We start from the raw sequence: 27,040 nt of genomic DNA, 5'->3' as shown, positions 1-27,040 counted from the left end.
TCGTTAATGAGATGTATCAGAACTCTGTAGTTCATACCTATGCTTAACAATACAGAATAGAATAAAATAGCCAAGAAGAAAATATACATAAAATTTAAATCTTAAAAAGTAATACTTTAAATTTAATTTTTTCTCTTTGCTTTATCATAGATGCCATTGTCTTTATATAGTTGTTTCTTAATGTTATTAATGCATGAGGTTGCTTCAAATTTTAGTATGCACATTCTGTTTTATGATAGGATATGTCAATATTTTTAAGGGCTTTTTAGTTTAAGAAAAGAAAATTTTTATATATGAGTTAGTGAAATAGAACAAATTCTGAAAAATTTAGACTTAGAGGTATATTCAACACAAAGGCCTAAAATTCAGACTTCAAGTAGAAGCATCCTAGCCAGTCATTTTTCCTTTCTTACTCTTTTATTCAATAATTGATGAAGTCATCTATATGCTGATTTTAGATCTCACTGAAAAGAATGAGAAATTTTCTCTTACAGAACTTTTAGATCTATGCTTTAATTTTTAATATATATCAAACAGAATCTGTCATTAAAAACTGTGTCATGATCACAACTGCTATGTTCTTTTAAATAGTTTAATGTGCTACCTTTAAATTAATTAGCCTGTGACAAATCTGGTTTGGCCATGAACAATAGGTGGGGTTCAACTGGCTTAACAATAGGTTAATACAAACAGTGACCTAATTGTCCTCAATTCTAAACATTGCAGAGATGATGAGGTAATTTTCAATTTAAATTTAAAAGAAAAGATATAGTTTATTAGATTGAACAATATTTTCACTAACTAACTCAGAATTAAGTATTAAGTTTCATTTTCTGTCAGATTTCCAAGAAATGTCTCTCAGCTTGAATTATCCCTATAACTGCCTTTTAACCACATGACCTACCAGAAAAATTTGGGTATGTGGTAAGTAGAATAGTTTTCCCTTCCAAAAAAGCATTCATATCTTAATTTCTATAACTTGAGAATATGGCAACTGTGATTTTGCACACCGAATTAAGATAATAAGCTTTAAAATAAGGAAGCAATCTTGGTATTCTTAAAAATGAAAGGAGACCAGTAGAGATTTGCCAGAAAGATGTAGCAGAAGAGAATGGAGATGAGACTGACGTGGAGAGAATTCAATGCAGAAGGACTCCAGTCAGGAAATGTAGATGCCTGCAAGTTGAAATTGACCCCAATCTAGCAGCTATTAATAGAAACTATTACATAGAACTAAATTTGGCTAATGGAATAAGCTTGTAATCTATGTTTTAGTATAGATGGTTTACGTTTTTAGTGAGTTTATTGTGTAAAAACTTGTTTAAGTTTTATAGACTTCACCTGAATGTTTTTAAAATAAAAAGATTAAGATAAATGGCAACATTTATAAACCTCTTTTTCTTTAAGTGACAAACGCATGCTGTCCTTATACAAATAAAATGTACTTGACATTTTATTTTGTATAAAGCCTACTTCCATAGACCTTTCTCACAGATTTGCCTGGTTTAGTATATGTAACTCCAGGTATATATCCAGCTATAAACCTTTATTTCTAGATATATAAAAAGTAAAGTTTCAGTGTAAGCACATCTCAAATAATATTTGGGACATACTTAAAGATAATTTATTGCTATAACTATGACTTATATTAAGTGTGCAAATTGTATTATGTATGGTAGCATAGGGAACCATTTTTAGAAGTTCTGTAAATTGCCAGATGTCTTTCAGCCCAAATACAACCACTATGGATATAGAATACAGGAAAAATCTTTTTATGACCTAACAAAATGTATTTCCTACAATGGAAATGTAGTGAAATAGCTCAAAATAAGAATTCCGAAAGCATGAGCTTATATCTAAACTCATATAATCCTAAGTAAAGTGCTTAAACTTCCTTTTGTCAGTTTCAATTTATTTAAATTATAGACATAGTGATGACTTTTAATAATCTAGCGGTGAATTATAGACTATTGAGTAAAGGCTGTGCTCTGAAACTGAAAAACTTAGACTGTATTTTTCTAAGTGCAGATTTCTCTTAATTACACAGAATTTTAACATTTCTCTTTTTGAGAAACTCTGAAACTAGATGTGAAACAAAATTCAAAATGAGCCACTCAGGACATTCACTCAGGATGACTGAGTTATATATTCCTAAGAATATTCAAGGGAAGAAAGGAATGTGATAAAAACTGTTAGGAAAGCCTACACATTTTCGATGCCTAGAACAAGTGTTATTCAAAAGCTAGTAGAGGCTGATAGAAAAGAGAGCTCAGGCTTGTTGCAGGCTAGGTAAAGGCCTTTCATTAAGCTCAGAGGATAATCAGATGTGTCAGAATGATCAGAAGAGGTACTGTCCTCTTGGTTAAGTTTAAAGATCTTTAGGAGTTTAGTAAGTAGAAACTTAAATTTTTATCTGTTCACTATAAACGAATTAATGCAATTTGCTGTAGTGACCTGATCTTCTCAAGGTAATTCTTTAAACAGTTATAAAGAAAAGAAAATGTAAAGATATTTAAAAATAGTTAATTCAAGTTTATAATTACAAGAGTATGGAAATTTATCAGGGTTCTGTCTCTTAATAGCTACATTTATTTTTTTCATTTATTAAAAATATCCTTTCTCCCTCATTTTCTCTCTCCCTTTCTTCCTCCCTTCCCTCTCCCCTTCCTTCCCCCTTCCCTCTCTTCTTCCTTTCTTCCTCCCTCCCTCTCTCCCCCTTCTTCCCTCCTCTATCTTTCCCTTCCTTCCTCCCTTCCTCCCTTCCTCCCTCCCTCCCTTCTTTCCTTCTTTCCTTCCTTTCTTTCCCTGCCACACCCAGTGGGCTCAGGGCTTACTCCTGCCTCTGTGCTCTGGTGATGCTTTTAGTACCCACTTACAATGTCAGTCTCCCTTGCCTGCGATTGGTTGCAGGCAAGGTAATTACCTTAAAACCCTATTCTATTTCTCCACTACCTTCCCATAATATTCCTTTTCAATATATATATTGAAATATATATATATTTATATTTAACATTCCTTCCTGGAAAACTACACTAAAAACATAAACCTCATCTTGTCTAGTTATTTCTAACTGAACTTGAATAACATCAACATATTTTTGATATATAATATTTATAAACTTGTGTATTTAAAAATTAAAATATTCTAAGTACCAAAGAAATTATCTGTGAAGTCAGTTTCTGTAAGACTTTTATACTCATGTATGGTAATAAATTGAAAAATCCAAATACATTAATTGTGCTTTTCAAACTCCACTTTTAAAAACTCTAGTTATCTTTTGTTTCAAGAAGGTCAGAATAATATTAAACTAGTAGCTACATACTGCAGGCACTGAAGTGGTTATTCATACTTAAAACAGAGAATATAGGTAAAGAAACATGTCACTTTTTACATCGCCTTATTATCATTTTCATTTCTTTCAAGAATGGAAAATTTGTGAAATTAAAAATACAGTAAGATTATGTAATAAATTCATTTTTGAGTAGATTTTAATTTATATTAAGCAGATTTTAATAGATTTTCTTACTCAAAGGGAATGAAGAGATTGTGTACCTAGAACAAAGGAGACTACTATAAAAACTGGTTGAAATTATAGGCAAATATAAGAAGAGAACAAAAGTAACAAAAACACTAACTTTCAGTTGTGATTTAAATTCAAATGAAAGCTCTTATTTTTTTTTATTATTAGTGAGACAACATGAGGTACAGTTGTAGACATACAAATTTTTGTCCTTGGGTTTCAATTATACAATGATCAAATACCCATCCCTCCACCAGTGCCCATTTCCCACCACCACGGATCCCAGTATCCCTCCCACCTACCATTCCCCCATTCTACCCTACCTCTGTGGCAGGGCATTCCCTTTTGTTCTCTCTCTCTTATTAGGTGCTGTGGTTTGCAAAAGAGGCAATGGGTGACAATCATGTTTGGTTTAAAATCTACTTTCAGCATGCTTCTCCCATCCTGGGAGGATCCTCCCAACACCTTTATTTGGTGTTCCCTTCTCTATCTGAGCTTCCTTTTCCCCTAGCATGTGTGGTTGGCTTCCAATCCATGGAGTAAAATTCCTGGTACTAATCTCTGCCATTCTTGGGTGTTAGTCTCCTATTTTGTTACTTTATGTTCCCCGGATGAATGCAATCTTTCTATGTCTATCCCTTTCTTTCTGAGTCATTTCGCTTAACATGATAATTTCCATGTAGTACCACTTGTATGTAAATTTTATGACTTCGTCTTTTCTAACAGTTACATAGTACTCCATTGTGTAAATGTACCAAAGTTTCTTTAACCAGTATCTGTTCTGGGGCACTTAGGTTTTTTCCAGATTCTGGATATTGTAAAGAGTGCTGCAATGAACAAACAATTGCAGATATCACTTTGACTATACATTTTTGCTTCTCTGGGATGTATTTTCAGGAGTGATATTACTGGGTCAAATGGGAGCTCAATTTCTAATTTTTTTAGAATCGTCCATACTGTTTTCCAAAAGAGCTGCTGAACCAGTCGGCATTCCCACCAACAGTGAAGGAGTGTCCCTTTCTCGCCACATCTGCGCCAGCACCGGTTGCTTTTGTTCTTGTGAAAGCTCTTATTTTTAAGGAAAGTGTCTTATTTGGATATACCCGAATTATTATTTATCTTGGACAAATTTTATTCTTTAATATTGAGTATGTAGGTTGAAAAATAAATTTCTATTTAAAAGTAATATTGCTTTCAAACCACTTAACATCTTTGTTCTTAAATTCAATTGCATGAACAAGTAGTATTGATTATTGAGCATTAAAGATACAAGATAGAAATGATCTTTTTGAAGATTGCTCTTTACAAAAACTTAGAATCCTCTTGTGTAGCTTAATATTTCAAAACATGAATACTTTTTTAATGTATAGTACTTATATTAACATTTTGAATAGGATTTCTTAGTCAGGTCACCAGTTCATACTTTAGGATTCGAAGGCATTCTTAATGTTAATGAATTTACACCTGAGGAAGCACTTTCATTTGATCAATGCAGTAAGTGCTGCTAGTCAAACATCTAAGTGGTTAATAATTATCCGAGTAGATTGAAAACCATGAATCTTCTATTGAAAAAAACCAACTAGGATTAGAAAAAACAACCAAAGCTAAACTAAGTCCTTTCTTAATGCGCATGTAGTTTTTATTTTTATATTATGGTCTCAATGAACCATGACCCACAGTGTCATTCGTAACAACGAAGCAAATACCATTTTCCATTTATAATATACACACTATATTGGCCAAACAGACTGTCCCTTGCATACAAGATTCTGCTGCATAAATCATAGTTTTGAAATTGATCTTTCAATTTAATTTTTAACACAGAAGCAAAAGATAAGGGAGTCCTAAGATTACACAACTATTATTATGAAGTTTTCTTTCTAACTTATTTTTGGGTGGCTGGGGGGGCAGTTTGGATCATGGACAGCTGTGCTCAGGACTTAGTAATGGCTCTGTGCTCAGAGGTCACTCTTGGCAATGCTTGGGGGGAATCATATGTAGTGCCAGGGATCAAACAAGAGTTGATTACAACCACAATCTTATCTTATGTGCTATCCCTTCATCCCTAACATTTTTAACTTTTAATGGGAGTTGCTTTTCCTAAAACAGATATTTTTGTTTTCCATAATTCTTTTTGTGTAGGGTTGGCATGATTATTGTTATTTTACAAATTAGGAATCCAGGGCACAAATCAGTCATGCAGCGAAAGAGAGGTCACATATTGTTTTGTCTTGCCTCACTTATGATTGTAATCTTTATTAAAATACACTAGTAGCTACCAAAGACTTACTACATAGATCTTTGTGTTGTACTGACTAAAAAGAAAAGAAGCACATTTTTACGCAAAGATTCTTCATTCATAGATGCAATGATAATGTGATTATGGAGAATCACATTGCTGTTTACTAAGTCATGGGCCCAAAGATATGCATCAGAGTGGCACAGGCAGGGAAAAGCAAAGCTCTTTCTAGTGAATATTGTGTTCCTCCAAAGGTCAAGGACTCCTAAATGTGTCATTTTTCCTTGGATCCTTTCTCCAGTCTTTTACCGACCTATTGATGGTCCATTATCTGTAAGACCCGTGAGAAATGTCAGGCTGGAAATGTTAGTGACTATTTTCCATTTATTTCACTTTGAAAGAGTTCTATTCTGGGACTGCAAAGTTTTACTGATGGTTCTATGTACAGCTATATATCAATAAATTGCCATTATTAGGAAAATATATCAGGACTAAGAACAGTATTGAATTCACTTAATGTTCACAATTATTTAAAAAAGTAATTTTTATAGATAGTAGAAATTTTAATTTTTCTATTTTAGAGTAAAACATAGTTTTTGAGGAGAGGCCTTCTCTATAATTTAGGCAGCCTGATTCTTTGGCTAATTGGAATGGTTATCATTGTGAAACTGTATGGAAGATAAACTGATTCATTAATTCCTCACTAGGATGTGTGGTGGTGTTCATTTAGGCTTTTGGGAAAGTTTGAGGATATGATTTTAGATAAGATCTAAAACCTGTGGACCTTAAGATGAAATAATCTGAAATTATCTTTTCCCTTACATAAGCAAATGTAAGAATCAATTCAGGGAAAACACTACCTTTTGTGCTTTAGACAAATATACTCTATTTTTTTCTCCTTTCAGTATAATTTCTAACCCACATATTTTTATCTACACTACAAGATACAAAAATACCCTTTCACTTATATACAACACTATCAGGAGCTGGAGAGATAGTATAGTGGATAAGGCCTTCCATGTGCTGACCCTACTTCAAATCCCTGATGTTGCATCCAAGCATAACCAAGAGTGATCCCCAAAGACAAAACTAAGTCTTTTTGTCTATGCACAAATAAAATACACCTTATTTTTCCCCCATATCCTCCAATAAACATAAACAAAAACAAACTTCTCAGAGCATGCTACTAGGTAGAGAAGGAATCAGTAAGATTAGAAGATATGAAAGTATCTCCATTAAAAAAATGTATTCTTATATGAAAATACCAGAAAGGGACAATATTTAATCTATATTTACATATAGGTTATATGTATTAGAAATAGAAGAAATAAAATCTGAAATAATTTAATTTACATACATTCAATATTTTCTTTTTATATTGCTAAATTTTAGCTTGAGAATTTATAGTTTTCTGACATGGTTAGAAACATAATTTGTTAAACATTTAATTTTATCCACATTAGTGATAAAAGAGCTATCTGCTTGGGATATAGCATGATATCAGAGCACTTATCAGGTATGTGTGAGCCCCCCACATTCAATTCCTGACATTTCCACCCCAAGTAAATAAGATAATAAATCTTACTGAATAAGTTTTTGCTTTGACTTCATTTCCTTTTAAACACTACAGCTTCCTTGAGAACATAAAAATATGTGGTAAAAGACCAGAATCAAAAAGAGTTCAAAACCGATAGTTATCTTATGGTCAAAACATATGGTGCAAATTTTTCCAAAATACTGTCACAACTTCTCTGATAATTCATTTCACTCTTGTGCCTTGTCAGACCACCCAGATTCATTGACAGACTATTATATCCAAAATGGCTTTCAAAACTTATAGCACTTAGAAATGTTCTGGAGACACATAAAAATGTCTTTATTTATATAACATCTGCCAAAGTTGTACATTTGAAAAAACTTTCAATACAAACTAAAAGATCCTCTTTCTTGTTGAAATAGGACTATCATTATATAACTTGTCTGTTCTTAGGAAATAGTGTATTATTTCCTCTTTCATTACAATTTAGTTTTAAAATTACTATTATTGACTGTACATAAAATGACAAAACTATAAAGATGATAGTCTAATTTTCAATAATCATTGACAAAAGATTAGATAATGTAAACATTGAAATGCTATTTTATCAGCTGCTGGCACATTCTCAGTATTGAAGCATGCTTACTTACTACTAAGTGTATGATGCTTTTAGATGTCATGCAGGAATATATCCCCCCAAGAGAATTAAATATACTGTGAACAGATTTCAATTTAAGATCAATATCTTTCTCAAGAGTAACAAAATGTATGCAAAGTGTTGATAAATTTACTGTAAAGTGCTTAAAACTATTTTTTCATCAGAGTAATGCCTTAGCACTAAAAAAATTAAGTTCTTCTAAATCATCACTTTTTAGATTCTAATAACCTTTTTAAATATACTTACAAGAATGATTAAGCATGCTGGTCCTATAAAACTCCAAATAAAGTTGTTTTCTGTGCTAAGCCAACATCTGAAATGAAATTAACAGATAAAATCTGTCAATATGCTTGTGTGCACTTTAAAAAAAGCAACACTTTCTATCATAAAGCATATTCAGAATTTCATCTTAAATACATTTGAGATCATATCACTTACACTTTGGTGGTGCCATAGTATCTATATCCTAAGGCTGCTGAAAATCCTACCACCACAGCTGGGCTAAGATAGCCAAAGATATAAAAATTTTTGTGCAAAAATCCCTTGTTGTAGATGACTCCCACAACAATAAGGTAGAGGTGAATGCCTTCAATGCACATCCATGCAAAAGCAGCCAAAAAGAAGTAATGCAACAGCCCGGCAATGATTGAACAGAAAAGCTAGGAGGCAAACAGAAAGTAGTGAATTATTGACTTTAACATAAACACAACATCGAATATTGACTTTCTGTATGAAATATTTCACTTTATATAATGCTGGATTACATCAAAGTATTGTTATCAGACTTTAAAGATGTACTTATATCAGACTAAAAAGAATTGTGTTTCATTATTATGAAGTATTTACCCCTATTGTGACAGGATGAAAGTTGTTGTTCTTCTCTAGAGATTTATATGTTTCAGACACTTATATCATATATATATATTGCACACTAGTTACAAGTAAACCTGATATTTTAGTGAATATATTATGATACAAACTGCTGTTTCAGAGTTGTCTTTGTTCTTTATTTTGTTCATGCTCAAAGAACAAAAGATAATGTAAATATTACATAAGCAAAAGAATAATAAATGTTCCAAGTGACAAATATTGAATTTACAAAATAGATAAATGTGCTATATTTTAGAAAAGTCTGAAATTGAATGATTTTGTTAAAAACACTACCAAGTAAATCTAGAAGTACTTAAGTGAAATGCTATTATGAGGGGCTGGAGTGATAGCACAGTGGGTAGGGCATTTGCCTTGCACGTGGCCTGACTAGGGTTCGATTCCCAGCATCCCATATGGTCCCACTAGCACCGCCAGGAGTAATTCCTGAGTGCGTGAACCAGGAGTAACCCCTGTGCATCACTGGATGTGACCACCCCCCCAAAAAAAGCAAAATAAATAAATAAATGCTATTATGAGTATGTCCTTTATATTCAAAACTGAAGTAAGTTTTATTTAAAAAGGATAATAAACTGTCTTATGTTCTGTACTAAAGAAACTAACACTATAGCTGGAGAGACAGTATAATGATATAATACACACAAACATATTACACTTATTAAAATGAATAATAATCCAAGAACAAAGAGATCACCAACTACAATATGTTGATGAGTACTATGAAAGTTGGGAAATTGAGGAACATTAATGATTAAAGTTTGGTAGCCATGTAACTGAGAAGGATATTTGTTCAAATTGAAAATGAAAAATATTAATAGATAACAAAGATTTTTTTAAATCATTATAGGGACTAAAGGCATATTCAGAGGTTAATGTGTTAAAGTTGTTTGTGTTGCAGAAGAGTGAACCCTTATTTGAACCCTGACTCCACCTATGGTCCCTTGAGCACCAATAGTAGTGATCCCTTAGCACAGAACATAGATGGTTTTGACACAACACACCTGCCAAAAAATAAAAAAAACAAACACTGTAAGACTAAAGATGAGGTTTTTAAAGATGACGTTGATGATGGGACCTAACTGAAGAGGACATAAGCTTTACAGCTTCTGGAAAGTTTATAAAATTAAAGGTGTGAAGAAAATCATTACAAAGCAAGCACAATCTCAGAATTTATAGTCTATTGTGTCCCAGTTAAAATATGTTCTTTGCAGCATCTATTTTAGATGAAAACCTTGATCGCCTATGATAAATTTCATTCCTTGAAATACTTATAATAGGAAAGGAAATATGGAAACAGTTTAATGTTTTGTGGCCTTGAAATGTACTTCAGTCTTCAATTGCACAGAGGACAGTGACCCAGGGCTCTAGTTGCCACAATAAGAAACCATTGTTGGATTCTGTTTCACACAGGCTTCTACCAGCCAACCACTGAACACAGTGGGTTCATGAACACATTTCTGTCCTTAACTGATGTGATTATTCTGCCATGTGACTTGGGCTCAGGAAATTCTTAAAGGCTAAGGCACTTCTTGTCAACTATGCTGAATTTTCCTTATAACCATACTATGTAAAACCCTTCATTCTTCCTTCATTTGAGGTCAGAATTCTTTCATTGTCTAATAACTCTCTGTCTCTCTCTTCCTATTTATCTCTTGCAAGCATTTCACTTAATAAATTTATTGCACAATTAATCTGACTTTAATTTCTATTTCTAAGTGGTCCCAGATTAATTCAATATGGGAATCATTTTATAAGGCCCTTGATCAATAAACGGTAAGAAACTGGTGGTTAGGGAAATAGTAGGTAAAGCCAATTTATTGTATTTCAGTCTATGTATCTTAGCTGCTTTTACATGCAGTCCCTGTATTAAGATAACTTTATTTCCCATTCTATCTTTCTTTGTTTTTCATTATCTTCATCAAAGGACAAAATAAAACAGAAAAGTTGATTTCTCCTTTTATTACAATTTTTATTGTCCTAATAGTCTGTCATACTGAGGCACATTCATTGATTAGCGGAATTGGTAAGCAGGTTAGTATTGTCATGTTTGAAAGGAAAGCCCAAGAACAAAATGTTAGAATTTTGGCCAATTTGTCCTAAATTGTAATATATATATATATGTATATATATATATATATCTGTTATATATATATCTGTGACACAAATATGTTTGGCAGAGTACAAATTTATTCAATAAAACAATGAAAAGAGAAATTCACATACCTTGTTAGTATTTGTATTGATACCAACAAGAAAAACAAGTTCAGCAAGGAAGAGGCTACAACAGAGATTCTTGTGAATTGTTGTCCTGGTGCTCTGAATTTCACTGAAGAACCAGAAGGTAAAAATGCATATGGCAAGGCAAATTAGTGAAATAATTATTCCTAGTTGAGTGATCCTTGTAAGAATATTATAATCTTTAATACCCTAAAGGGAAATAATAATAAAGTTGTTAAGAGAACAACTTGGTAACTTGTCAGAGAAGCTAAAATATATAATGAACTTCTTTTCTGGAGAATCATTAATCAAACTGTTCATAAAATGTGAAAATACAAGTATGCATTTAGATTAGAATTTTTTGTACTTTTAAATATGTTCAATACTCAAAGAAATGTGATATAAATCATGCAGTGCTATAATAGGTAATTAGGGACTTTTCTGGGTGTAGTTTATATTATTAGTATATGGTTTAACCATGTTATCATCAGTTTCATGATATTTGAAAGGTAATTCATTATTGTAATGTGAAAATGGTTAATTAAAACAGATTTATCAGTAGTAAGAAAAAGTCTTATTTCTATGCAGTAATTTATCTAAAACACATTAAACAAAGGTATTAGGAATGCTGAATATGTGTAATATAGAAATAGTATCATTAAAATGGGAATGGTTGGTGTTAATCTAACCACATGAAAAAATTTAAATATATAGCATAGAGCTATGGTGTCACATTTAAAACAATATCACCATTGTGACTGACACTGTGGTCAGATTAATTTGGCCACTATGTAAAGTTCACATGTTCTAATAATATGAGGAAATAAACCTATAATCTAAAGAAGATTATGATATGATCATCAAATAAATTATATAATGTAAGAGTAAGATATTATAGTTTGACATACACATGAAATTATTTATTGTAGAGAAAGATATATTATCTCTAAAAATCTTTTCTCCCTTTTTGGGCCACATCCATCAGTGTTCAAGGTTTACTCTTGGCTCTATGTTGAGGAGTCACCACTGGCAGTGCTTGGGGGGCTATGTGATGCCTAGGGTTAAACTTAGACTGGTCATGTGTAAAACCAATGACTTTACCCACTGCATTAGCTTTCAGCGTCCAAGCCTGAAAATCTTGAGGTTATTTGTACATTAATCTAAAGGATATTAACATTATTGAGTAGGTATAAAATATCTCTTATTTATTTGGTCACAAAGTAAGTTCCTTAAGGTCTATGATACATTTCATCATTGTCGATTGCCTCGAGCAGGCCCCAGTAACGTCTCTTTCATCCTAGCCCTGAGATTATATTCAGGGCTCTTTAGGAGAATGAGACCCATGATACATTAAAATACATAAAGCAATATTAAAAACTAAGAGTCTGGCTACATAGATATAGGTCAAAGGAATAGCGCATATGCCAGAGCTCTAGTTATCTTGACATTTTATAGTCCCCCGAGCACTCCAGGAGTAATAGCTCCTGAACATTTCTAGGTGAGACCCAAGACCTAACCAATTTTATGTATAATAAAACAAAACAAGTAGCAATCAAGGCAATAGGTATACAACCTACTAGATGCTACAAACAAAATTAGTCCTATGATTAGTAACCTAAAATAACCAAAAATCTAAAATAGCTATATAATATAAAGCAACAAGCACAAAAACAAAGAGAAAAAGATATGCTGGGATTTTATCAATGAATGAAATACGCTACTTACATCTAAGGAAAATGTATAAAAGTTTCATTGAATGACATAAAATATAAAACAATATAGGCCAAATAATAAATATGTATTGCAAAATTGCCTTACAATGGAAGGACCAGGAGACATCAAAATTGCAAAATGTGTCAGGTGATTACAGCGGCATGAGGTGTGGGTGTAATTGGAGTAAGTCAGCTCACAGCCCTCTGACGACCAACTGCCATTCATGGTATCAAGTGAGTAGTTCCAAAATGCACACTGACTCCTATTCTTATCTGTGGTCTATAAAAGAGATATTTTACTGATGGAACAGAAAAAAAAGGCATGCATATGATATTCCTTTTGTTATATATAAATTACTATTTTGCATATCAGTATCATTAAAGCTGTGACTAAAAATCAAAGCACAAAATCAATTCCATTAAATGAATATTACTGCATTATGGAAGAATTAAAGTCTATGTTATAGCAAAGCTATATAACTTACTAATTCTGGGTCAGAAAATTGTATTAGTGATTATCTAATCGTTCATGTATTTTATTTACAACAGTGCATGACATATAATTAACATCTTATCATTATTCAATAAATGCTTATTGAGTATTTTCTAAGTATTAAAAATTGATCATAGTGGTAAAAATATAAGAATAAAACTTACAATACAAAGAATAAAAATATAATGAACAAAAAAATGTTTGCATTGTTGACCTTACATTCAAGTGAGAAGATGAGAAATTATTAAACAATAAAAAAATACACCAGGAGATGAGAAGGAAATTAATAGAAAGTGAACATTATGCCAAAAATAAAAATATGTGAAAAAATGACAAAATATATAAAAAGTTTAAAAGTTTGTTAAACTGAAATAAAAATTAAATTAATTGAAATTATAAAATTAATTGAAACAATTTATGCTTTTATTTTAATTTGGAAAGATTTTTGGGGAGAGGTCAGACCACACCTGGTGGTGCTCAGGGTTTATTTCTGACTCTGTGCTCAGAGATCCCTTCTGGCAGGGCTCGGGGGACCATATGGAATTCTGTAAATAGAATTCTGGTTGGCTGTGTGCAAGGCAAGTACCCTACCCTCTTTACTATTACTGTAGTATTACTTTACATTTTTGGACTATTGAACCTGTAATTTAAACCAAAGAACTTGCATGTTATTTAGTTTGCATATTTGTCAGTTAATAACAAAATAGCCACATCTTAGAATGTTTTACCATAATAACAAAATCTCTTGCAAAAATTACCTTTGTGTGACTTAATGTAAATCTTACTTCTTCAAGTTCATACAATGTAGGTGGGTTTGAGCTAATTGAAACTGAAATTATTGGAGAGATGACTCTTTCTTCCTCTTCAGAATTATCATAATTTTGAGGTTCCAGTAAGAAGTTGTCATATGATGAAAACAAGGGACCAATGCTCTTATAATATAAAAATGTAACTGCAACGTTGCCTATCAAAAATACATTTTGATAGATCATTAACAAATGCAACTAAAGTGACACAAAAAAGTTGATTTCTCTGTTAACTATGATTTCTTATACATGGTTCTGTCCTTTCTGATCATATACATAGACACAGAGCCCTATATAACTTATTTTCCTTTTAGTTTTATTATCCATAAAATGAAATTGTTTTAGGTATTAATACAGTTGAATATAGGTATTACTATAATTAGTATTCATCTTAGGTATTAGAGCAGTTGACTATATTATTAGCATTCTCTCATTTTATTTTTAATGAAAACCCACATTTAGTTTAGTTGAAGTGCTTACTATATAAAGACAAATGAAAATCTACAACAAATAATCATTTTCTATTTAAAAACTTGCTGGAGCAATAGCACAGCGGGTAGGGCGTTCGCCTTATAAGCGGCCAACATGGCCGACCCGAGTTTGATTCCTCCGCCCCTCTCGGAGAGCCCGGCAAGCTACCGAGAGTGTTGGATATGCCAAACACAGTAACAACAAAGTCTCCAATGGAGACGTTACTGGGCCCGCTCGAGCAAATCGACGATCAACGGGAGGGCCTTTATCTTTACCTTACCTTTATTTAAAAACTATCTCCATTGACCTGCCATACACTATCACAAATTTAGTTTCATGTTGAAGAATATTCTAAATTACTGAAAAAGTATTTAAAGAATTCTATGCAAACAGTAATATTTACATTAGAATCTCAGCATTATCACTTATTGAAGTTGATACTAAGATTACAAATATATATAGATAGATATTATGTGCTAAGCTCTCCCTAGATATTTGTCAAAATGTATATAAGTAAAAGTATAAAAATGTATATATACACACAGCCAAAAATTTTATATAGAAAACTATAATACACATGTACCCACCTATAAAAAATTCATGATAAATACTTATTACAAATAACTGACTGTAATATGAGTTTTCAAAGTCTTACCATCTGGATTATCAGCAACTTTTCTCCTTGGAAATATCTTTATATAATCTCCATCCACATTCATATAGGGATGAATATGCTTCATGTGATATGAATCAAAAAAGAAAGCTTTGAGAGCTGAAACGGTATGATTTTAATATAATTAATTATATTAATATTGATTGATTAATCTATAAGTTAAGAAATAAATATAATTAATGTATTTAGCTTAAGAAAATTTCACCCAAACTTATTTCAATGTATTCATAACAGATAGAGTGAATATATTCTGAATCTGCTTTCAAATTGCAATTTGTACTTTAAAATATATTTTAACTTTTCAATTTTTGGTATCACTATTGGTGCATATGGTTTAATTTAATCTTTATTAAATCAATTCAAGCAACTAACTATTTCTGTAAGCATGGAAGTTGTAAACTATAATTACTAAAGCAAATGCAAACAAATACAATGATAGTCTCTATTGAATTAAGTTCTTGAGTTATAATTTCCGCATCTGGTTTACTAGAATGTTTTCACGGTTCTAAGTGTTACAGCTATTAGTGCTTAAAAATCCCTTCACCTCATTAAGAGTTGCTCCTGGCAGTTCTGTAAAGACCATGTGGTATGGAGCTAAAACCCAGTGCTCCTACTTGCAAAACATGTGTTCATTCTCAATTAGTCATCTCTCTGTTCTGTATCTTTACTTTCTTTTAGTAGGGGAAGACCTGACTGCTCAGGAGTTTATTCAGGCTCTGCACTCAGGCATTACTCCTGGCCTTGCTGGGGGAACCCTATGTGGAGCTGGGGATCAAACCTGATTTGCCACATACAAGGTTAAGTGCTCTACCCACTGCATTATCGCTCCAGTCGCATTTTCACCTTTTCAATAAAGAAATATTATAGAAATACAGGGCTCCAATGTGAGTCACAATGCTTGCTAACTCTTTTTCAGATAAATGATAAATCAGGATGAAATTAGAATTTTTGTATATTGCTAATACCACACAGACAAATCACCTTTTTGCTCTTAATCATTTATTAAATTTTTTTTTAAATTTCCTTATAACAATTTTGTATTCATCCTTAATCTGATACAAGAAATAGATAGTTTTCAATATAAGAATGCAAACTTACTATGTTAATTCCTTGAATTACAAAAAGGCAAAATGATGTCTAAGGTAATTTAAGTATGCTACATAGAGAAAAAATGTTTATAACTATCCCCAGTTCAGGTAGATCCTGACAAATTATGAGAAGGCCAGCTAAAAATGACAAGGTAGTAATGTAATGAACAGTTTATGTTCAGAACATAAATTAACAGTTCAGAGATGTGTAAAAGGAGATGCTATGGAAACGGTGCTGATATATTCATCTTTTAAAAGTCATACCTATCACTCCTGTTACACATTACCATTCATCAATAGCCCAGTTAAAATATTTTCCTCCCCTATACAAAATGTGATGTCTTGTCTGCTTCACTATTGAAATTCAACTTTTTTTCCCTTACCAATATCACTTGAATTCGTAGCAAATTGAGTGGTTTTTTTGAAGTTCTGAGATATCCTTAAGGTGACTTGTTCCACAGCATGAATCAGTTTTGTAAGATGAGTTCTTCTATGATCCTTAGGTAACTTATCCCAAACTGCAAATGTATCTTTTTGGACAAAATTATTCACAGTTTTTACAAAATCCTGTAGTTAAAGAAATAAAAAAGAACTTTAAAACATTTAAGACATCACTCTTACAGTAATCATAAATGTAAAGAAAAAATCAAATCTTAATTATAGTGAAAAAAGTACCTTGTACTTACAGTAAGTGTTAAGTTTGAAAGGGTGTCCACAGCGGAGTTAGTGATGTTCATATATCCCAACAGTTGGGATGATTCAGCTAACATTTCTATATATGTAATTATATCCATTGGTGAAAGATCCTTCATAGAATTTCTGTAGACTTCATGTAGTAAAGACATAGGTTCTTTTACATTTCTGATCTGAACAAAGTGAGTCCAGAGAGGGGGAGAAAACAATTTAGCATACCAGTGGATATTTCAAGATTAAAGTTTGTATATCAAGGTAATCCAGCATTTTGTTTTGGCATTTTTGTTCTATACATAATTAGTTGTCGGACTAAACCATAATTTTCAGCATTAAAATCAGGTATTTATAAAATCTTAACAAATAACTTCAAAAGCATAGATGCCACTTAAAAAGTGATTATTTGAACTGTTATTTAAAATTACCTTTTAAAATAATAAATTATACTATTTTTCAATTAGATTTTAATCATCCAGATAAATTCTTTTACAATGTTATTAATTGGAAATTTGTGTTAGTTGATTGTTACAGAAAATGAACAGTTTCAATCATTTTGAAATTTTAGGAATGTTCTATTTTATTCACTATATAAAATATTCACTCTGAAATACAAAATCAGATGCACTTAACTTTTTTTTGGAACTTAAGAATTGGCTTGGGAATCAAAGGATGTTAGAACACTGATTCACAGACTTTTTATTAATATTAAATGATTTTACAGTATACCAATGAGTGAAATCTCAAGAGAAGATTATGTCTTCTTAAATAGTTTTTGGATTTTCAAATTATTCCCCTCATCAATTCAAACATGCTTATCAAAAAAATACATAGGTATCTATATATAAACAGTTTAAATTCTATATATAAGTCTTGTTAGCCTTTTTAAAATATTTCATTGGAAAGATTTTAACTAAAACTAAAATGTCAACATTCAACATATTTCATTCAACTAGTTTACTTACTTTTGTTAAAGTTCTATGAATAGTTGCACTGATGCAGGAATTATCTAAAAAGCAGTTTACTTTCACGCTTTCTGTAGAAAATAAAAAGAGATTATATACTAAACCTTAAATACAGATTATATAGCACAGCGGGTAGGGCGTTCGCCTTACAAGCGGCCAACATGGCCGACCCGAGTTCGATTCCTCCACCCCTCTCGGAGAGCCCGGCAAGCTACCGAGAGTATTCGATATGCCAGACACAGTAACAACAAAGTCTCCAATGGAGACGTTACTGGGCCCGCTCGAGCAAATCGACGATCAACGGGAGGGCCTTTACCTTTACCTTTATATAGTAAGCTTAAAATATTGTTATCACAGATGATCATGCTAATAGTCGATGCTTTTCTCTCTTATTTGAACATTAAAAACATTCTTAATATATTTTATGAAAATTAACTTTTTATAATTTCATGTTATCATTCTTAGGCAAAATAAGTGTTTTTTCTAAAATACAGAATATTTTACAAAAAATAAAAACTTGTCACTACCTTGAGGAAAAAGAATATGTTGACTACATAATAAGTGGTATACATTTTTCATTAAATAAAAATGTACACATTTCTTATTTTATTTTAGAAGTAATAAAGGAATATTGCCACATTTCTTGGAAAGTGAATTTTTTTATATTTCCACATTTTATATGGGTAACTCTGTGTTAATACATAAATTTTTTAAAAAATAGGAGTCAGATAGGGCACTTGCTTTGCATTTGGCTCACCTTGGTTGGATCCCCAGTACCACATATAGTCCCCAGAGTCCTGCCAGAAATGATCACTTGGTGAAGAGTCACTAGGAAGGCCTGAGCAGAGTAAGGGTGACCAAAAACTTTTTTAAAAGTCAAGAAAATAATTCACCTTGACAGTAAGTGCCATCACTAGGAGTGAACTGTGATTTTCCGGTGGATAAGTGGTAACCTTCCTCACAGGAGCAGTGATACCCACCAACCTCATTTTCACACACTGCATGATCACCGCAGGCAGCTGGTTCACTGCACTCATCAATATCTGAAAATATTTGAAAAATTATTTGTTTTATTTAGTGCTCATATAGTCACTAACTTTTGGTAAAAGTTATTCTATACAGTTAAAGGCTACAAAAAAGATTATTATTTGAAGAATTACAGTGAAACTTAGTTGAATACATATTTTTTAACTTTGATTTGGTCATTTCATTTTGCCACTATTATGAAAATGTTGCTTATAGTCTGACCTTTTGAATTGTTTTCTGAATAGCATGATTTATCAATGGAGTCATTAAAGATTTTGATCATTGACCATGTTCTATTAGTACTAATTTAGTAAAGACCTAATTTTGAAATATATTTAAAATTTTTTGTTTCCTAGTATTAAACTATTTTTAGATTAGCAATTGTCTGGAATAGCTCAGATAGGCTAATTTGAAGGATAAAAAAGAGGCCCAATTTTTACCCTGAAAAGGCTTTTTTTCTTATATACTCTACAACATAAGACGAAGCAGAATGTGTGGGCCAACTCACTTAAATTTTGCTAAAGCTTTAATTTTTTTTCAGATTTTTTTAATGCTTCTTAATATGCATTCAGCCATCATAAAATAACAAATTGCGCAAATTAAGTCTCACATTATTAAGTAGCCATATATCAAAACCACAACAAAAACATTAGATTTTAACACATAATTTACATTCCTAATTTAAAAACATACAAACTATGAAAAATATGCCTTGAAGTTATAAATACAATGTTAATATTAAGGTAGAATAGAAAATAGTTTCAAGAAATTGAAGATTTGAGATGGTTATTTTAAGCAAATATGACTGTTTTGTGGGTTTACTATGCATAGTTCTTATATTTTAAACCGGAAATCTTATATAAATAATGTGATTTTTTTTGCATACCTGATAGACTGGCACAGTTCTGTTTGTCATTAAAAGGGGGCAGTAATTAAATTTCAATTTACAATACCAGTATGAACTATTTAGTTTTCAATGAAACTGATCTTACTTAAAATATCCAAAAAATCTGGGAAATAAAAAACAATATAGGAATTGACAGTACTATAATGGAACAATTTATAGAGATATACCTAGTAAGTGTGGCTCTCATAATTGGTTATGATCTAAATCAGTCATTTGAAACAGTACCCCCAGATCAGATGGGATGAAATTCCCTGCACAAAAATGAATGTCACTGTCATTTTGCAAAAATATTCATAGTAACTTTCTTCAAAGGCCTAATTTGCTTGTTTTCTAACAAAACCTATATGTATCCCATTTTGTATATATTAGACTCTGTAGATGTCAAGTTTTTTTTTTTTTTTTTGGTTTTTGGGTCAAACCCAGTGATGCTCCTGACTTACTCTTGGATTCGATCTCAGGGGTCACTTCTGGGGTCACTTCTGGGCTTGGGGACCATATGTGCTGACCAGAATCAAACAGTGGTCAGCCACAAGCAAGACGAATACAGTACAGTACCTGCTGTACTATCATGGTACTAGGCTGTACTATCATGGTACTATGACTCTGGCCTTCTTTTCAAAATCAGATCTTAGTGATTTACAGTTGTCATGCAATGCTTCAAAATTTCAGAAGAAAGATTCATAGCTCTAGAAATGATCAGATTAAAAAATATGAAATGCTTCACTTATCTTCACATTGGGCAGAAACTATGTTAATTTTCTCTACATTTTCCCAATTTTTGTGTACATGTAGCAAGGGAACACTTCCTTTTTTTGGTTTGTTTTGTTTTAAGGCCACAACTGTTGGTGCTCAGATCTTACTCCTGGTTCCTGACGGTGCTGGAGGATCTTAAAAGTGCCTGAGATAGAACTCAGGTTGGCAGAGTTCAAGCAAGTGTTTTAACCTGCATTAATGTGTCTTTGCTCAGGGTAAATTCTTAGTTCTATTATTCTTCTCACCTTGGTCCCTGGAGTACTGCCTGGGAATTCCTCACCTCTAAATCAGTTAATTAGTGTCCGGACTTCACTCTGAATATCTTAATAAAAACAACAACAACAGCAAGGACAACATAATCCCATTTGTACCCTTAAAAGTCTGAGCTTGTTTTCTGTTGCACATTAAATAAACTCCAGATCTCCTGGTTTTCTCCTTCATAACATTTTCCTGACTGAATTCTTTATCATCCAGTGAAAATAATTTTCATGACTCTAAATCTACTAACACAAGATTTCTCATATCTAAAACTACAGACCTTAATTTCTTACTCTTGTATTTCATGTCATTTTGGGTAATGCTTAAAAAACAACTTTTAATAAAAATAGCTCTTTCTCATAAGACATGAGGGATGCTTTAATCAGAGTATAAACATGAAAGAGTTTGTGGTTTCTACTAATTGGGTCTTAGAAAGTCAGGCTACTATTGGATGCTTCAACTTCCTGGGTTTTAAAATACAAGTCTGTAACTAGACTGCCCCCAAAACAAGCATCTGAAGTTCTGTTAACTGTGATTTCAAGCAGAGTAAAATATGTTTAGTGCTAAATATTACTCAAAGTCTTCTGTAGAAAATTATTTTATCTGGGGAAAAGAGTATTTGAATATAGACTAGAGGTAAATAATTTTCCGTATATTATTTCTTGCACTGAGATGGAGTTTTTTTTGCAATTTATTTATGGAATTTCTTAATGACTATAATTACTAGCCATGTCAAATTTAAACATCAACTAACATTCCAAATCATGGGCAACAGACTACAAGATACACTAATGTAGTAAGGGAATAGAAGGTCCTCTGTTCAAAGTTCCTGAATATTAGCATAGTACATAATAAAAATGTTGTATAGCTAAAAAAAAAAGAAAAGAAATGGATTCTCTGCTTTTCCAAAAGCTTACTCCTTAAGAACAACAAATTGGTGAAAAATAACAATTTCCCAGAGAATGAGTATTTTACAGAATAATACATTAAACAAAACAGGTAAAAACTAAAGAACTCAGTAGTGGGTACAGAGTTTTTATAGCCATTTGATTACTGATTACTTAAAAGAATTAAAAAAGGATTAGTAAAAACATCAGGCAATTTCGAGTATCTGAATAATAAATGAGTGCAGGGAGAAGGAGTCCTAAATTTACATATATTATACCCCCATAAAAATGTTGGTATTGAATCATACTTGTGTTTGTGTTTTGTATGTATCTCTGATTCAATTTTTCTAACAGAGGAATTTTCTAGTTTTAAAGTGTAAGAGCAGACAGAGAAATATGACCTTTTGTGAATTGAAATGTATTAAAAGCAAACATAATCAGATAAAAAGATAGATGTCTTCTGTAGACAAGAAGGAATAGGAAGCATGACTGAAATTGTACTAAGTTCTAGTGATTAAAATATCAGAAGTTGAATTTCTTTACTGACTAGATAACATTTCTGGTGAAAAACTACAGAATTACATAATTAGCATTTACAACTAAAGCTAACACGCATATATTACATAATATTTCTAAGATTAGCTTGAGTAGAATCAGCATAGGTACTGTGAGTCCTCTGAAAAGAATGTCAGATAGATCCCTAGTTCCTAACAATTTTGTTAACACTGCAGTCTAATAAAAACCTTAGCTTCAAACACTAAAGATAAAATTGCCAATCTAAGACCTGAAAGATAGCTTAAAGGAAGCCCCAGTGCCAGTTCTGTTTTCAATATTGTATGCTCTCTGTCACCCAGAATCTCTTGGCATGGCCCTGATGGCACCCGTAGCTCCAGACAGGAGACACCGACTCATCAACAAAAGCATCAGTCAAGCCCACTGTGCATTGCTTGGAGAGGACCAGGCCCATTCTTTGCTGAGGAACCCTGTAAAAATCATTATGAAACAGTATTCTTTATAACTTTTCTGCCTTTGCCAAGTTGGATCCATTGAATTTTTCTGATTTAGATCAGAATGTGAGATACAGATGGCCAAGCACTTATGTGTCCCGTGAAAACACTGATGACTTCTAGACATCAGACTGGTTTCATTCCTCCCTTTATCAAAAATGTGTAAATCTAGAGTAACGCTTCACGTCTCTAAACTATAAAATGAGACAAAAATCTTACAAAACACAATAAATACTATAAACCTAAGTACGCAAGTCAGGTTACTTTTTTTTATATTGATTTTTATTGCAAAATTTTCTCTAGAAATGTCTCCTAACTTATGCTTTAGAAATAAAGTTACCAGGCTTCTTCTCAGCTAACTGATAATTAGAACCTCACTAGGGATGTGATAAAAATATTTACTGTGAAACAAATTAACCCGAATCTCTCTCTTTTGAGGGTAGGGACAGGATAAGGGGACCTAGTGCTCAGGCTTCTGTCTCTATGCTCAGGGATCACTCCTTGGTAGTACCCAAGGGACTACATGGGGTGGCTTTGATTAAGTGAGGTTTGGCTGCATGCAAGGCAATTTCCTTACCTCCTGTGCCCTCTCTCTGGCATCTGTATATTTCTCTTTTACTTACGTGTGTAAAGAACAAGCAGCACATTTTATCTTCCTATAATTTCCCAAACTTCCCAAATTCTAGTCTCTAATTCACTCATATCTGAATGTGAGTGAAATTTGAAGGTCTCAATCAATCTATTACATTTGCAGATAATTATCAATTCCAAGTAAATATACTAGTTATTAGTAAATTGGACAACTTTTAGAAACAGAGATGATTATTTATAAACTAGAAAATCTTATCCTCTAGAGAAATTGTTTTCTAAAATAGTTCACCTTTCCAAGTTTTTAAAATGTGTTTCTTTTCTTTCAGACTAAAAGTAAAATTCTATAGACTCCATTTAATGATATCCAGGACCAAATTGCAATGAAAAGGAAAAGTTTTTGGTACTATCTTCAAGTACAGATTAATTCTTCACTTAGGGACTAAATCAAAATTTGTCCCCTCAGAGGACATGTTAGTGCATCAGAGGTGATTTTCTAATTAGTGTCCAGAGAAGCTTAATGTAGGCACAAAAGCATGAGCAACTTTCAGCAGACAACAATGAAAGCACTGGGACAATTCTTTAATAATGTCGATCTGAACATTTTTGTAAGAAACATGTAGAATCTATTTCATAGATCATTTTTAAAAATCATGAACACTATGTGACATAAATAACAATTTTCTAGCACAGTGGTAGGGTGTTTGCCTTACAAGCGGCTAAAATGGCCAACCTGATTTTGATTCCTCTGCCCCTCTCAGAGAGCACGGCAAGCCATCGAGAGTATCTCGCCTACACGGCAGAGCCTGGCAAGCTACTTGTGATGTATTCAATATGCCAAACACAGTAACAACAAGTCTTATGATGGAGACGTTACTGGGCCCGCTCGAGCAAACTGATGAACAACGGGAGGACCGTGACCATATACTATTTTAAAGTATTTTATTTTATTCTTTACAACCAGGCTAGATCTCATTGTCTCATGAAAACATTTTGTCATCTGTTTTATTTTATTAAAAAAAATTAACTTCTCATTTTCTTATCCTTGGTGTAACAAAGAAAAAATAAAGGAACTAATAAAGTTACAAGAATATTTAGCAACTAGAGTAAAGTCATAACAGTCAGTTTGGTTCGAATTGTAGGTAATGTCATGGGAGACAGATAAAAATTTGAAGTTACATTGTTGGCTTACCTATGCAGATGGTCCCATCATTTGTGATAAACCTGTCTTGGTTACTGCTGGATTTATAACCAGGTGCACACGTGCAATAGTAACTTCCCTCTGTGTTGGTACAGTTAGCATTTTCGCCACATGATTGGGTTAAATTTCCGCACTCATTATCATCTGTGGATGGACAAATTAAAAAATTATATTTATATAATTAAGATAAAGTACTGAGCTCTTCTCTAAGTATTTGGGAATTTAAAGTATAAAATAATTCAAGGTAATATGTATTTCTAAAATGGTTAGTACTAAAGAATGCACAATCCATATTTGTTTCATCTTTATGTCAATTATTTTCTTTGCAGTACACTACTAAATAGAATTTCTTTACAAATATGAAATATAATTATTAAATCTAGATTGGGATATTTTTCATAAATTATATATGATTTAATTATAATACAAACAAACTGTCTGTCAAACTGTCCTCTCATTGTTCATTGTTGTTCATCAATTTGCTCGATCGGGCCAAATAATGTCTCCATTTTGAGACTTGTTGTTACTGTGTTTGGCATATTGAAAAGCATATTAAATACTTTTTTTGGCATATTGAAAAAAAATTCCTTCTAATTTTTTTTAAAAGAAGTAGCTTGGGTTAATAACAACTTGGTTTAATAAAACACGGGTAGCTTGACAGGCTTTGCCACACAGGTGAGATACTCTCGGTAGCTTGCCCGGCTCTCTGAGACGGGTGGAGATATCAAACCCAGCTCAGCCGGGCTGGCTACGTGCAAGGCAAATGCCCTAACACTGTGCTATTGCTCTGGCCCAGACACGGACAGGATTGACAGATTGATAGCTCTTTCTCGATTCTGTGGGTGGTGGTGCATGGACATTCTTAGTTGGTGGAGCGATTTGTTTGGTTAATTCCAATAACGAACGAGACTCTGGCATGCTAACTAGTTACGCGACCCCCCAGCGGTCAGCGTCCCCCAACTTCTTAGAGGGATAAGAGGCGTTCAGCCACCTGAGATTTAGCAATAACAGATCTATGATGCCCTTAGATGTCTGGGGCTACATGCGCGCTACACTGACTGGCTCAGTGTGTGCCTACTCTATGCCAGCAGGCGAGGCTAACCCGTTGAACCCCATTCATGATGCTTATTGGGGAATGCAATTATTCCCCATGAACAAGGAATTCCCAGTAAGTGCGGGTCATAAGCTTAATTATAATAATATCAAATAATGTATTCAATAGTTAATTTTAATACTCTTATCAACCAAAGCTTGTCATAAATAAAAAATAAAAAATCAGAGATGACTATTTTAATGTTATTTTGTTAATTTTTTAAGAAAAATTTTGCATCAGCATTGTAGCACTGTCCTCCCGTTGTTCATCGATTTGCTCAAGCGGTACCAGTAACATCTCCATTGTGAAATTTGTTGTTACTGTGTTTGGCATATCGAATACATCACGAATAGCTTGCCAGGCTTTGCCATGTGGGCGAAATACTCTCGGTAGCTTGCTAGGCTCTCAGAGAGGGGTGTAGGAATCGAACCTGGGCCAACTAAGTTGGCTGCATATCTGCTTCCATTTAGCTATTAAGACACTTATTTGTCACTATGTGATTTATGTGGTCCTACAAAAATATGCATAAAATATAAAAGAAATATTGACAAACATGCTTCTCACTTTATACTCTCCTAACACAAAATTCTGATAATTCATAAATTCTCTTGTAAAAATCAAAAATTAAGACATATTATCTGCCATAAAAATAATTGAAAAGAAATGCTTCTCAGTCATAATGCTAATCATTATGGTTTTTTAAAATCAAGACTTTTTAAACTTGTTTGTTTATTTTGGGGCCACACCTGAAAGTGCTTCTTGCTTAGTACTGGAACTGAAATGAAGGATCACGACAAGAATGTCTCAGAGGACCATTTGTGTGCAAAGCAAACACCTTGCCCTCTGTACCATCTCTCCATCTTCTGTACTGGACCACTTAGGGGGAGAAGATATTCCAGGATTTTGACTTCAAACTCATGGTCTCCAAAAGAGTGAGAAAATAAGGTTGTTTTTAGTTCCTGAATTTGTGATAGTTTGTTAGATCAGAGTTGGGGAACAAGTAAACCACTGAGCAATCTAGAATAGGTAACAATAAAACTGAGTGAATATTGGGCAATCATACAAGAAAAAAATGAAAAATTTTGTTTAAAGGGGAGTCAGACTAATTGGAGAACAGAGAAAGAATCTTTGAGTAGTTGTAAAAAATATGTTAATTAGTGAAACATGCCTTGACTATTTTCCTTCTAATTTTTTAAAAAGAAGTAGCTTGGTTTAATAACAAACCTTTCTTTATTACATAAAGACATTTATACAATATTTTAATATTTATATAACATTTAATTACACAACAAACTTTTATTTCTATATAGTAATGACTAAGAGCTGATATTTTTTCAAATATTTTTTATTAATCCATGTAATCCTT

At 32.5% G+C, this 27,040-nt stretch overlaps 1 protein-coding gene across 1 annotated transcript in view; it reads right to left on the bottom strand.

Annotated features, from left to right (window-relative positions):
• The window catches only part of ADGRL4 (adhesion G protein-coupled receptor L4), an 83,503-nt gene that overhangs the window by 10,834 nt on the left and 45,629 nt on the right, over positions 1–27,040 (bottom strand). The window contains exons 3-13 of the mRNA XM_056123094.1: positions 24,573–24,725; positions 18,848–18,997; positions 17,955–18,025; positions 16,989–17,168; positions 16,686–16,869; positions 15,197–15,313; positions 14,023–14,228; positions 12,878–13,051; positions 11,066–11,269; positions 8,393–8,613; positions 8,201–8,267 (exon numbers count right to left, since the gene is read on the bottom strand). Coding sequence (XP_055979069.1) covers positions 8,201–8,267; positions 8,393–8,613; positions 11,066–11,269; positions 12,878–13,051; positions 14,023–14,228; positions 15,197–15,313; positions 16,686–16,869; positions 16,989–17,168; positions 17,955–18,025; positions 18,848–18,997; positions 24,573–24,725 — 1,727 coding nt within the window. The remainder of the gene's footprint in view (positions 1–8,200; positions 8,268–8,392; positions 8,614–11,065; positions 11,270–12,877; positions 13,052–14,022; positions 14,229–15,196; positions 15,314–16,685; positions 16,870–16,988; positions 17,169–17,954; positions 18,026–18,847; positions 18,998–24,572; positions 24,726–27,040) is intronic.

Source organism: Sorex fumeus, unplaced genomic scaffold (genome assembly GCF_029834395.1).
Source record: "Sorex fumeus unplaced genomic scaffold, SorFum_2.1 ptg000047l, whole genome shotgun sequence".
NCBI classification, from domain to species: Eukaryota; Metazoa; Chordata; class Mammalia; order Eulipotyphla; family Soricidae; genus Sorex; species Sorex fumeus.
Note: the sequence above shows the minus strand (reverse complement) of the source record. Positions and strands in the feature narration are given on the sequence as shown.